At 43.9% G+C, this 14,761-nt stretch overlaps 1 protein-coding gene across 1 annotated transcript in view; it reads right to left on the bottom strand.

The window, feature by feature from the left end:
- The window catches only part of LOC141132844 (aldo-keto reductase family 1 member D1-like), a 67,406-nt gene that overhangs the window by 36,546 nt on the left and 16,099 nt on the right, over positions 1-14,761 (bottom strand). The window contains exon 2 of the mRNA XM_073621765.1: positions 1,865-2,032. Within this exon, the coding sequence (XP_073477866.1) occupies positions 1,865-2,032 (168 nt within the window). The remainder of the gene's footprint in view (positions 1-1,864; positions 2,033-14,761) is intronic.

The raw sequence follows: 14,761 nt of genomic DNA, 5'->3' as shown, positions 1-14,761 counted from the left end.
ATCTGTACTGTGAAGCACCATCCAATCAACTTTGCTGCATTTGGCTGAATCTGAGCTGACAGTATATCTCTAAACACTACAGAATTCATCCGGCTGCTTCTGTCTTTTGTCACATCATCAATAAACATCAATGGCCCAGTGCCACTGGAAGCCATGCATGCCCATGTCATCACACTGCCTCCACCATGTTTTATAGATGACGTTGTGTGCTTTGGATGATGAGCTGTTCCAAGCCTTCTCCACACTTTTTTCTTCCCATCATTTTGGTACAGATTAATCTTAGTTTCATCCGTCCAAAGAATGCTTTTCCAGAACTGGTCTGGCTTTTTTTTTGTTTTTTGGCAAAGTCTAATCTGGCTTTTCTATTCTTCAGGCTTATGAATGGTTTGCACCTTGTGGTGAACCCTCTGAATTTGCTCTCGTGAAGTCTTCTCTGGTTTGTAGACTTTGACAATGATACGGCCACCTCCTGGTGAGTGTCCTTCAATTGTCTGGATTTTGTGATTGGGTTTTTCTTTATCATAGAAAGGATTCTGCGATCATCCACCACTGTTGTCTTCCGTGGACGTCCAGGCCTTTTTATGTTGTTGAGCTCCCCAGTGCGTTCTTCTTTCCTCAGAATGTACCAAACTGTTGATTTGGCCACTCCTAATGTTGCTGCTATCTCTCTGATGGATTTATTTAGTTTTGAAGCCTTACAATGGACTGTTTCACTTGCATGGATAGCTCCTTTGAATGCATGATGTAGGTTCACAGCAATAGACTTCAATGCAAATACGACACCTAGAATCAACTCCAGACCTTTTACCTGCTTAATGAAGGAGTAGCTCACACCTGGCCATGAAACAGCTTTTGATTCAAGTGTCCAATTACTTTTGGTCCCTTAAAAAAAAGGGGGGGGGGGGTGGCTATTCTTAAAGTGATTGTAAAGGTTTTTAAAAAAAATAACAAACATGTTATACTTACCTGCTCTGTGCAAGGGTTTTGCACAGAGCTGCCCCAAACCTCCTTTTCTGGGATCCCCCGGCGGCACTCCTGGCACCTCCATTTCATCAGGTGCCCCCTCGGAGATGCGCTTTCTATGGGGGCACCCGTGCGGGCGCGCTCCTGAGTCCTGCTACTGCTCCATTGACACAGACAGCAGGACTCAGCCCTGACCCCTGTGTCACTGGATTTGAATGACAGCAGCGGGAGCCAATGGCTCCTGCTGCTATCAATCTATCCAATGATGACCCAACACAGCGGCTGGAGCTGCTGGGCTCTTCCTCAACTCTGGAATGATTGGGCTCAGGTAAGAAAAAGGGAGGCTCTGGGGGGCTGCTGCAGCACAGAAGGTTTTTTCATAGAATGCATTAAGGTGAAAAACCTTGAGACTTTTTTCAACTCCTTTAAGAGCTGTAATTCCTAAACTCTTCCTCTGATTTGGATGTACATACCCACAAATTAAACCTGAGAGTGTGCACTTTCTACCCATATCCATTACAGAACTAAAGCTTGAATATGTTTTGGTAAATACCTGGAAAAATCTAAAATTGTGCCTGTGTCCAAATATTTATGGACCTAACTGTAAGTATACTCTGCCCCTGTATAAGATGAGCTATGCAGTCCATCAGGTGTAGCACAGATAAAGGGGGGTAGCAAATTGTATGTAACAAAGTTGGCAAATTAGGTCTTTGTTAAGCCATATTACAACATTATTGGGATGATGACATACAGGTCCTTTTTCAAGTCATTATTCTATCCCATTTAGTTGACCCCTTACTGGCGACTATTCTCTTTTGAATTACCCACTTGGGTGAGTCGGGTATTACTTTCCTGGTGCTGTAGCTACAACAAAGATTATCCTACTGAATATTGTACTTACTTTCCCGCAGTAAAAGATATCTTCTCTCTTAATCTTGCCCTCTGCGATCTTCTCACGGATGGCTTGTCCCACCTCATGCTCATTATAATAGACAAAGGCCCCATCAATATGTCTGTATCCGATATCTATAGCCAATTTAACTGATTCCAAACAGGTTCCTTTTGGGGTCTGAAAGAGAAAAAGAGGTAATCAAAGGGGTAAGTCCATTCGCCTTGATACTATACTAGGGGTGGCTGGCAGAACCCATTCATGGCACTAGCAGCCAAACTTTGCATCAACCTCAGATTTCAGAAGATTTACTGAATTATTCTGAATTACCGTATTTACTTAATTAACCAGAAAAAATATTCAGTATTGCCTTGACTCTGCCCAAAATGATGGACCTATATAACAAATGGCAGGCTGACATTCCCATATGGGACTGTCCCTGATTTGGAACAAAGTTCATCTGTCTCTTTCCTCCACATTTGTTCCTCATTTTGGTCTGATCTATATAGCTGTATTAAAAAAAAAAAAAAAATCACTACTTATCTTTCAAAAAGTTGTTTACAGTGCTAAACCTTTCATCCAATTTCTGAATTGCTGCATTTGTAAATTCCAAAAGCCAATATAAAAGAATAGTAGTGGTAAAAAAAAAAAAAAACACTTGTAGGTTTAAACAATCCTTTTTTTTTTTTGTACAATTCTTTTTTAAGGGCGGTGTGCCAGGGGGCGTGTCTTATGACTAAATACCATTGCTAATAGGTGTCCCTCATTCCCATCTCAGAAAGTTGGGAGGTATGCATTCATACTTTGGCGGAAGATGACTGGGAAGACTGCGTACTTCAATTCTTGAAAATTATGATTTCCTCCACAGATCGGTTCCTTCAACTGAAATTCCAACAATCGTGTTTATTATACACCCCAATGACTGTCTCATATACCCTGGGACTTCAGATACTTGCCTTAATAGTGGCATGGAGGTGGGTACTTCTTTTCAAGTCTTTTGGTCGTACCCGGCTATACAACACTATTGGCATGAAGAGGTAGCTAAAGTTAAATTATGTGCATAATGTCTCTCTTCCCTTGGACCCAGTTGTTTGGCTACTGGGTCTAGTGGAAGGGGTGGTACCTGCCAAACATACATGACTCTTTGTGTTCTACTCTGCCTACTATGCACAATTCTCTTGCGCTGATCTGCAAATATTTAGTTGGCCCCTAAGCTCCAATTCAGGCTGACAATTTATGACCTTTGCTGTATCAAAATCTCAAGTAGTGTTGAACACAACCCCCATCCTCATATGATATGGAGATGAGGAGAGAGAGGAGGCCTGTAGTCCAGGAGGTAAGGCTGCCAACGCACCTTAGATTCTCAGTGCAAAAACAAGAAGGTGTTGTCAGCTCAAAGAGGAAACTAGGAGCTTACTTGATTTCTTTCAGAATTCAAAAAGGTATTTTTCTGTACCTGTAATGTTTTTAAAGGAATACAACATAGAAAAATGTGCAAATAATACAGAGATGTACTTAAAGGGGTTGTAAAGGTTTGTGTTTTAGGATACATTAAGGTGAAAAAACACCTGACAATGATGGCCCCCCTAGCCCCCCCGTTTACTTACCTGAGCCCGTTCACCTGCTGTGCGCGTCCTCCGGCGTCCTCATCTCCACAGAGTCTGGCCTTAGTTTGGATAGATAGGATAGATTGATAGCAGCGCAGCCATTGGCTTGCGCTGCTGTCAATCACATCCAATGACGCGGCCGCCGGGGGACGGGACCAAGTCATACACTCTGTGTCTATGGACGCAGCGTGTACAACAGGGAGCGTGCCCGCAAGCTAACCCCCTCAGGATAGAGCTTCCCAAAGGGGGGTTAACTATTGCGGGGAGGAGCCGAGACAGACGCTGAGGGACCCCAGAACAGGAGAATCGGGGCCACTCTGTGCAAAACAAACTGCACGGTGGAGGCAAGTATAACATGTTTGTTATTTAAAAAAAAAAATTTCAAAAACTCATACAACCCTACACTTCCATAGTCTATACTCCAAAAACAAAAAATGGCATTAGATATATTATAAATAGCCTGTCACCAGAGACATAGAGGCTACAAATGCTATCATCTTCTGAAAATGCTAGTTGACTTCCTGCTATTCTGATCTTTCTGATCCATTCACATCTCGGCATTTTGAATCGCGGGTAGATTTGCGGCGATTCTGCCTGCGATTTCAAAGTGGCGAGGTGTGAATGACAAATCGCAGAAAGCACATTTGATGTGCTATTCATTTGAATGGCACCTAAAATCGCGGTGCGGTTCTGCCGCAATAAATCATGATACAACTGCGGCAACCCGCATCGCGTGAAGCATTTCACCCAAAAGTAGCTCCTTAACTTTTTTTGGGCAACAAGCTTCATGGAATGCAGGTTGCCACGATTTATTGTACGACAATCACGGCAGAACCGCACCGCGACAATAGGTGCCATTCAAATTAATGGCATGTCAAATGTGCTTCCTGCTGTTTGTCATTCACATTTCGCTTCATTGAAATAGCAACCTCGATTAGCTGTGAGTAGGCAGCGCCTTACTGAAAGCAATGGGAAGCTGCAAGCTTTTCCAGCTAATAGCGACCACTCATGTAATAACTCATGCTGCGATCACAAGCAAGCAGGCAGTCTGTGTCCAGGGCCGATTGTTCACTTTTAATTGCTACATTAGCTGCAACATGTGTGAATGCACCCTAACTAGGAACAGGACTGGGAACATAAATGCGAATCAATTAAGCGAAAGAAATTGAAGTGCTTATCTCTACGCTGACTTCTAGGTCAGTGATTCAAAGTAGGCCGAAAGTGCACATGGAAGCCAAGGCGCTAGCAATTTTTCAGAAGAAGGGTTTAGTGATTACATTTCTCTCTTATGACATGTATTCTTAACTGTTAACATAATTGTCTCAAGACACTTGAAAAAGGAGCGCGCATGCCCAGAGGGTACTTCGTGCATGCTCTGAAACGCGTTGTGGTCCTCTCTACTCCGGTGACGTCACGCGCCCACGAGCGCCCTCGTTGGATTACGGAACGTCCATCTAGCGCAGCGGTTTGCTCTCTCCTTGCGGGGGACTGCGGCCATCCCTTCAGACTCACTCTGCTGTATCTACGCCATGGACGCCGGGACTGATCCAGGAGCTGTTCCCTTTGGTAGCTGGTTTCTCCTTACTCGCTTGTAAGTGTGAATAACTTGCAAATTGTTATTATTAAATACCTGCACTCAGAGGCGCTTTTCTTTGGTTTTTTTCTCATGCGGCCTCAGATGGTCGACCTGAGGGCCGGAGCTGCAACCCAGATGTCCTGTAGAGCTGACTAGGAGGTAGACGCGTCAAGAAGGATCTGTTTCTGACTACTGTGAGTACAGATCTGCGTCTAGGGGCCTATTCTGTGAGAACCATCCCTTCCGGCTAGTGAAGTCAGTGGACGGGTGTCAGCCAAATGGGATACTGGTGAGTCTCCTGAAGAAGAGAGGTGCATAGAGTCTTCTGCCAAAGCAAGCAAAGCTAAAGTGTGGCCCAGCAGGGAGTCTGCTATCCAATTCAATTTAATGGGGTCAAGTGAGAGTTGTCCTCGTCTGTGCATAGTTCAAGTTGGAGTATCCCAATAATTCCCTTCTCCTATCCAAGTTCTACCAATAAACACCAAAAAAAACAAATACCCTAGACTGATCATTGGATAACGAGCTGAAGAGTTGTGGGTGATAGTGTGAAAATACCCAAGTGTCTGGCTGCAGGATAATCAGAGGGAGGCCCAGGAAGACTATACCCTGCAACCCCTACGTGGGCAGTTCTACATATGGATGATGGAAGTCAGCAGAGCTTCTCCTCATTTACTAAGCTCTGGAGCAAATTCCCCTGCAAAGTGCACAGTCTATTTTGTAATGACCAGATATAGTTGCATACACTCACAAATTACATATCAAATAAATATATTAAATGATCAGAGTAGTGTAGGAAGATTCCAGTGACAATGGTTAACTAGGCAAATAGTGAGAGTGAATTTCGCCAGGTGAGACAGCAATAAAAAAACCTGACCAGGGTTTTTTTAATCTTTCCACACTTTATCTAAAACTATAAAGAAAGTTTCGACTTAACAAATACTTTAGGCTGATCTCCTTCATATGCAGGAAACATCAAGGGCTTAGTAACACTGGTACGCTATGGCAACATGCACTAAAATGTACATGATAATGCACATTGCCAAAACACATGGGAAGGTGCTTGCTCTATGTGTGCTGAATTGTGGTGCCATCTGTTGTACATGACACCCTAACATGTTGTACAATGTAGCATGCCACAACACATATACTGTGCATTGTTGCATTTTGAAAAAAGAATTATGCACATTTATCCATTTTGGTGTGCTTGCATCCCTTTGGCCTTAATGCAATGTGTTAGCATGTTATAAAGCATGTTAGTGCATGCCCATTAATGCGCCATAAGCAAAAACTTTCATATGAATGGCCCCTATATGTTAACAGTTTAAGGCTAGGGTCTTGTTGTTCCAGTGTGATTTCCACTCGGCAGAAATATACCCACAGGATAATAAGGAGACCTGATAAAAATAATAATGTGACAATATAAAGCATCCAATGTAAGGTCCCCCCCCGGATGAAATGAAGCATCATGTGGGTTAAAGTCAAAGAAGGTCAGAGTGCTCGCTCATACTGCCATTGTGCAATCTTATAATGCCGCTATTGTTACAGAGAGCTTTAGAAGGATTGGTGCCATCCTCAGCTGCTTAGTACATGATAACATTGATTTAAAGATGTAAGCTTTAGCCAAAAAAGGCCTTCAGGTTTTATTTTTCAAAGCACGCCCTTCTTCACACCCCTTTTAAACTTTTTAAAACTCAACTGAACTTTTAGTTTAAGGGTTTTTTCACACCGGGTGATCTGAGTCGCGTTGATCAATGAAAGCTCAGTGAAAAAAAAATTGTTCACTCCATGCCCTGTTCATACCATACTTGTGTGCTGTGTGGAGCACCAGAGTGCATCCCAACGCTTGGTTGTGCACAGAGCTGACATCTTTTTATCACACTTCAATAAAAGTAAAAAAAAAACAACAAAAAAAACGCTGAGATGCTTTGTAACAATGTGGTCATTTTGAATAACAGAATTATTGTCCCTTCAGGGGTACATTTAAGTAGGCGTAGAGCTACATACAGTGTGAAAAGCTATCTGCTCACGTGGCCGGATCTAAGGGGGGCGGCTGCCCCCCCAGATTCTAGTTGTGCCCCCTCAGGTCTGTCTGCGCCTGCCCACTGAGTGTCTTCCCCCCATCCCCGCAGGGACAAGGGGAGAGAAGCCTGGAGCAGTGAAGTCTGCAAAAGTGAAATGACAGAGGAGAGAGCTGGGAGGTGCGGGCTGTGCTCTCCTCCTCCTGTCAACAGAGCGATCCTTCATAAAACACAGGGGGGATTTGTGCTAGAAGAGGGGATTGGGGGGGGGATTTGTGCTAGGGGCAGTGGCAGAACAACATTGTGGGGGGGGGGGGTGGCACCATGTTTTACCGCACCAGGTGACACTTACCCTAGTGACGCCACTGGTGGAAGCTGCCTGTTCCTGCACCTGTCTAATAAGGTTAGGTTGTTCCTCTGGGATCTTTACTGGCTTCCGAGGCAGCCGGAGTTGGTGGGTGTGGCTGCCTCCTCCACCCCCCACAGACTCCTTCACTCAGGCTGATCTCACAAAAGGTAAAAGAGGAGGAGCCCGGGCGCCTTCATCTCCAGCCATGCTGTAAGTGAGCACACTGTCCCTACATACAGCCTTAGCCTGCCACTATACACACTATACTGCTCTAACCTGACACTATAATGCTCTAACCTGACACTATACTGCCCTAACCTGACACTATACTGCCACCATACTGCCATAATATGCCAATATACTGCTCTAACTTGCCACTATACTGCCCTAACCTGACACTATACTGCCCTAACCTGACACTATACTGCCACCATACTGTCATAATATGCCACTATACTGCTCTAACTTGCCACTATACTGCCCTAACCTGCCCCAGCCTGCAACTTTACTGCCCTAGCCGGCCATAATACTGCCACTATACTGCCAAAATATGACACTATACTGCCTTAACCGGCCATAGTACTGTCACTATACTGCCCTAACCTGCCCCAGCCTGCAACTTTACTGCCCTAACCGGCCATAATACTGCTACTATACTGCCACAATATGACACTATACTGCCTTAACCGGCCATAATACTGCCACTATACTGCCAAGATATGCCACTATACTGCTCTAACTTGCCACTATACTGCCCTAACCTGCCCCAGTCTGCCACTATACTGCCCTAACCGGCCATAATACTGCCACTATACTGCTATAATATGCCACTATACTGCCCTAACCTGCCCCAGTCTGCCACTATACTGCCCTAACCGTCCATAATACTGCCACTATACTGCTTTAATATGCCACTATACTGCTCTAACTTGCCACTATACTGCCCTAACCTGCCCCAGTCTGCAACTATAATGCTCTAACGTGCCAGTATTTTCCCAATATGCTGCCCCAGGCTGCCACTATACTGCTCTAACCTGCCACTATACTACCCTAACCTGCCACTATACTACAACTTGCAGTTGAAGTTCTGACCTGTGAAATTACCTGGTCAGAAGGGCAATGCAGGTGCAATAGCCAGCTACCCTCTCTGCAATTTGTGGCTGTGTGTAAGGAAATCCAAGCTCAGCTATGTGTAGTGTGTGGGGAGTAGATGATTTTCTGCTTGTGATCAGGCTGTGTGTGGTGCAGGAATAGGACAAGGAGCTCTGCTGAGTGCTATGCCAACAGTGACCCCTATCCTCTGCCAACAGTGACCCCTGTCCTCTGCCCTGTGAACAGTGACCCCTGTCTTCTGCCCTGCTGACCCCTGTCCTCAGATCTGCTGACCACTGTACACTGCCCTACAAGTTAATGGCTTCTGAACACTGCCCTACAAATCACTGACCCCATTGTCTGCCCTGCTGACCTCCTGTACACTGCCCTGCTGACCTCCCACCTTCCGTCCCCTGACATTTTTAACTGCATCCCCACATTAGACAAGTTAGATCTGGCCCTGTCTGCTTATCTTTTTGGACTCACGTGGAGATGTGTGCAGGCAGAGGATTATAAGAGAATGGAGATATGGTGACCATGTGGCAGGGGTCTTTCACCAGTCCTTGCATACCTGTAAAAGTGGGCAAGTCTGTACAGCTGCTGTGTCCCTGCAAGCAGCGCCCTATTAGTCCAAAAAAGTTACTCAAATGGTTTTTCACACTGTACAGGGATCTGCGTCCATGTGAATGAGCCCTAAGCAACACCACTGTAGCTCCCTGATGTTTAGGTAGGGTTGCTAGTAAGTTTATTTGCCAAGTGATAGTTGCCTTGGCCAATTGATAGGAGGTCAATTGATTTCACCCCAATTCTGGAATTGCTGCACTTCTCTCTTCTGTCACTAGATGGCTGGGTATCTGGTGGCATCTAAGACAAGGGCATTGCAAGGACAGATTAGGAATGAATGGGGTGTCTCAGCCAATGGGCAGGGATTTTCTTACGTCCCTTGGCCTGCTGGGAGAGCCTATTTATTTGGGTGGAGTCAGGTAATCGGGGTTCTGTGCCACCTGGATGGCTGTCTGGGTGGACGTGTGTTGTGTTGCCCCGGGCTGCTAGGCCAGAGACCTAAGGCCTATCCTGGGGACATCTGGCTGCTAGGCTGTCTGAGGGCCTATCCAGAAGCAGGAGAGCAGCGTAGGGTTGGGACATCGGCTTGCAGTCCAACCAGAAGTAATGGTTCTGCCGGCCGGAAAACCTGTCGTGGTCTGAGGTAGACGGGAAACTGTCGCCACTGAGGGACCATCCATCTTATTACTGGGGACCACTGTGAGTAGCTGAAGCAAGAACCAGAGCAGTATTCTCACCTACCGGGGACGGTGAAGAATTGGGAAACTTCAGCCGATGTCAAGCCAGGGACCCAGCCAGTGGAGTTGACGCTTGCAGAGCATTATTGTGCGCCAAAGCCAGGGACCAAGCAGGCCAGTGGGGTGACGCTTGAAGAGTATCTGTGAGTGCTAAGCTAGGGATCCAGCAGGGATGACGCTTGAGGAAGATACTGAGATTGAAAAAAAAGATTGAAAGAGCTCAGGGGATCCAGTGGCAGTGGATCAGCAAGTCTAAGTGACTGGGAGCTCAGCTGAGTGAAGATCTACAATAGGAGATTGTAGAAGTGGAGGAGTTCATTACAAACTTTGTTAGAAACTGTTTAAGATTGTTGCCATAAGAGACAGCGGTCCTACCCATGCAAATCTGGTGTCTAGCTGGATGCCTTTCCCTGCATGGCTATCTGCCTATAGAAGTCTTGAAATCTGCTAATCAACATTGCATCTACTTAAGGGTGGCCTGCCCCCAACCCTCTCTCCCACAGTTCTGTTTAATAAATCTCTTTGCATTCAAGAAGTGTCTGGTGCCCATTAATCCACCGTGCATCACACCTACCATGCCTTGTAACCCACTCTACAATTAAGGATGTCACCTGTCCCTAACTCTGGAGGTCACCATTAGGCCTCTGGGGGCCTGGGACTTGACTACATGTTGTAGATCCTCACTCAGCTGAGCTCCCAGTCTATCACTTAGACTTGCTGATCCACTGCCATTGGAACCCTAAGCTCTTCCAATCTTCTTACTCAGTATCTTCCTCAAGCGTCACCCCCATGTCCCTGCTGGGTCCCTAGATGGACACTCACAGATACTCTTCAAGCGTCACCCCACTGGCCTGCTTGGGCCCTGGCTTGGCACACAATAATGCTCTACAAGCGTCACCTCCACTGGCTGGGTCCCTGGCTTGATATCTGCTGAAGTTTCCCAATAATTCACCGTCCCCAGTTCGTGAGAATACTGCTCTGGTACAGTTTCCCCTCTACCTCCGACCACGACAGGTTCTCCGGCCGGCAGAACCATTACTTCTGGTTGGACTGCAAGCCACAGTCCCAACCCTACTGGCATCTTGGCATTTAGGTTTGAATCACATCTGGCTTTGAAAGGGTTAAAAGACTCTGAGACACCAATGATTGACAGTAATGGATACACGCTAGGCGAGATAACTCCTTTAATCTCCTTAGCGGTAATCCTGAGTGTGGCTTGGGGTGGATTTTCAGTACCAAAAGCGGTAACCCCGAGCCACACACGGGATCGCATCGCAGGATCCAGGCAAAGTTACTTACCTTCTCCACAGGATCCTGCGATGTCTCCCCACTGCGTGTGCGAGCCGTGTCCTTCACCAGATCTATCACTGTGCTGAGCTCCGTTCCCTGCAAGTGTTGGGACTCACAGGGACAGAGAACGGTGTCAAATTCAAAAAGTAAAAAACACAATACACATACAGTACACTTTAATCTTACAGATTACATTACTGTATCAATTTATTCTACCTCCCTTTTGTCCCTAGTGGTTTGTCCAGTGGCCTGCATGCAGTTTTATATTATAAACACTGTTATTTCTGCCTGGAAACTGGAGATTGTCCATAGCAACCAAAAAGTGTCCCTTTACATCAAAAGCGGTTTTAGACCAGCTAGAAAACAGCGATAATAAATTAGAATCACTTGCAGAATTGAGCGATAGTGATTTGTGGGGAAATCCGTCATCAAACACTGAAAGTAATGACAGCGACAATTCTGCAACTGAGCAAATTTCAGTGTTTTTGATTTGATTACATTATTGAATATTTTTTTATTAATATATTATTATGTTATAATTTAATAAATAACTGTGAATAATTATAAGTTATGATGTGTTTCAAACTTTATCATACCCGGGATGTCTACTAGACTCTTGTTTGGATAGATTTAAGTGAGTTATTCCTAAGAATTACAGGCCTACAATGTAGAAAGCCAAATTTCCATGCAAAACATTGTACAGCTTTGAGCATCAAAAATCTGAAAAAATCATACCGCCAGGGAGGTTAAAGAACATTTTGATATGACATATCTGCCACACACAAATTTGTTAATGATTATATGGTATGAAAAAAACAAAAAAACAAACACAAGATCCGAAGATTGACCTATGAACTGTGAGCTAGCGATGGAACATTACATGATTTTTTTTTTTTTTTTTAACAGATCAGTACACAAATATCAAAACTGGACTTGTATACATTGGCATCCAGCCACGACTTATCCACCTACTCCTGGGTTACCCAATAACAGGCACGTTTTTAATTACAAACATATACCTATCAGATTCAGCAGTCACTAAAACAGACTTTCACTTCTGAAGGTCTATAAATGCTTGAGAATGTTTGTGAAAGGTCAGGATATACAGCCTAACTTAAATTATTTTTCTCACGTGTATCATTTTTCAACACAGCAACACAATAGCTGGGGACAGAAAATAATTCCTAATGGGACTCTGTCCATTTATATTTACTCTCACCACAATTTGCACATTACTTAGAAGTCTATACTTACTGATTTATTTCTGTTATAAGTAAATTGGCAACAGCACACAAAACCTAGCTCAGCCTTCTCTCTCTCCACCCCCAAGTCCCAACCTTTATGCATAGCTCCCAATGGTCCCTGATTTGGAGGGACTGTCCCTGATTTGGAACAGAGTCCCTTTGTCCCTCATTCCTCCTCCTTTGTCCCTCATTTTGGTCTGATCTACAGAGTTATATATAACATGCACTTTTTATCTTTCAAAAAGTGTTTCTCGGTGCTAAACCTTTCATCCTATTTCTAAATTGCTGCATTTGTAAATTTCAAAAGCCAATATAAAGGAATAGTAGTGGTAAAAAATGCCCTTGTGGGTTTGACTAACCATTTTCTTTTTCTTTTTTTGGAATTCCCTTTTTTAGGTGGCGTGGCAGGGGGTGTGTCCTATGACTATATACTTTTGCTAATAGGCGTCCCTCATTCCTATCTCAAAAAGTTGGGAGGCAAGTTTATGGCCCCTTGGAGTCAATCTTACTATCTTACTTCAGGCCTTCCTTAAAACAGACATAGGCATGCACACAGGGTGTGTCAGGACATCCTAATCACCCCATGCGGCGCAGATTTCTCCTACTGTCCCAAGACCCACCGCATAGCTCTGCCGGCTTCCCTCCTTTTCTGTCAGCTGTAGGCCCACCGGGGGGGATGTTTTAGGATGGATAGCAGGGCATGGGGCCACTAAATATGTCATTTCCTGGCCCCTTCCTTTTCTAGATGAACACGGATCAGTTATAGTAACAATCACACTGTGTTCATTCATAACTGAAGCATAGCAAACTGTGATTACTCTACTTCAGTTTGTGAATGAACAGGAAGCCGCTCAGCACCGTCCAGTGCAGCTGAAGCTGTAGAGAAAGGGACTGGGGGATTACTGTCCTCAGTCCCTTTCTCTGTCTCAAAAGTGAGACATCAGGGGTTTGCAATTTACCAAAGCCTCCCAATTGTAAAAAATAACTAAAAATAAAAAACTACTAACACTATCCACTGCCCTGCTGACACCGTCCATGTTTGAAAACATTTTAAAATGTTTGTTTACATTTGTTTATAACGGCCCGTACACAAGATCCGAAAATTATATGAAAAATACCGCTTTCGCCATCGATCGTACGATAATCGGATTGTTAGTACAGAGCTTTCGAGAGCCGAGTAACGACAGTTCATCCGATATTTTTAGATCGGACAAGCACGAAAATTATTCTCATACAATACCAGATCGTATAATTTTGGTTTAATCAGTACAGTTCAAAAAAACAACACAAAAACACTACAACACAGGACATCAGCATAGAAAAACAACCTCATAATGGGACTTTAGCCGCAGTGGGTAAATGGAGTAAGTAAGTAAATGGAAAGCGTCTTAGAAAGGATTGTTAAAAGTTTACAAAAATTCTTTAATGTTACAAAATTACAAAATGACAGTACATGTTAAAATTTAATTGGATAATTTTCTGGACAAAGTGTACTCAAAAAGGGAATCACCAAAGGGTGAAGATGGAAAACAGCCGATGCGTTTGGAAAACGGTTTTCTTCTTCAGGGGTGTATGAACATTAGAGAGAGAAGATTGCCTTCTTTTGAAAAGAGAGTAGTACATCTAGAAATAACCAGGATTAAAAATTGGGCTGCATTTTGTCCACTGAACATCGCCAAGAAGCATCTAAAAAATGCCCAGCCAGTGATCCACTGGGGTCGGATGGTTCACCGTCACAGAAATGTTAATGTGTTTACTAAATCTGGAGCGTTCATGAGGAGCCAACAGCGTTTTGATTCACTTGATTTAACCAAAGTTGAGAAAGTGCTGTGTTAGATAGCATTTCAATTGTGTTGCATGATCTATAAAACACAAATGAATGTACAGCAAGATATTTTTGCTTGGATAGGGAATGAATTTCTAAAAAAAAAAAAAAAAAAAAAGAAGAAAGAAGAAGGGGGAGAAGTTGATATATATCTCAAAGAACATACCTGTATATTTAAACCATACATTTAGGCATTATAAATTGGTCATGATATATTTGTCCAAAGGAATATAGTCAGTGTATGGATAAGAAGGTCAGTGGAGAGGGAGCTATCCCAAAGTCATACCTCCAGAAACTGGAGTTCCAGAGTACATCTGTGTAGTTGGTTGTGTGGTCGCAGAAACTGACACCACTTCCAATTTTTTATTCTGTCATACAAGAATTTTTGTAACTTTAGTTAACTCTTCATGTTTGATATGCGACTAGCATGCGAAAAAAAAAAAAACTGACGATCTATCGTCCGATTTTCAGATCGTGTGTACAATATACAGTATCTCACAAAAGTGAGTACACCCCTCACATTTTTGTAAATATTTTATTCTATATTTTCATGTGACAACACTGAGGAAATAACACTTTGCTGCAATGTAAAGTAGTGAGTGTACAG

This window comes from Aquarana catesbeiana, linkage group LG03, assembly GCF_042186555.1.
Source record: "Aquarana catesbeiana isolate 2022-GZ linkage group LG03, ASM4218655v1, whole genome shotgun sequence".
NCBI lineage: Eukaryota > Metazoa > Chordata > Amphibia > Anura > Ranidae > Aquarana > Aquarana catesbeiana.
The sequence above is the reverse complement of the archived record's forward strand: the minus strand, read 5'-3'. Positions and strand labels throughout refer to the sequence as shown.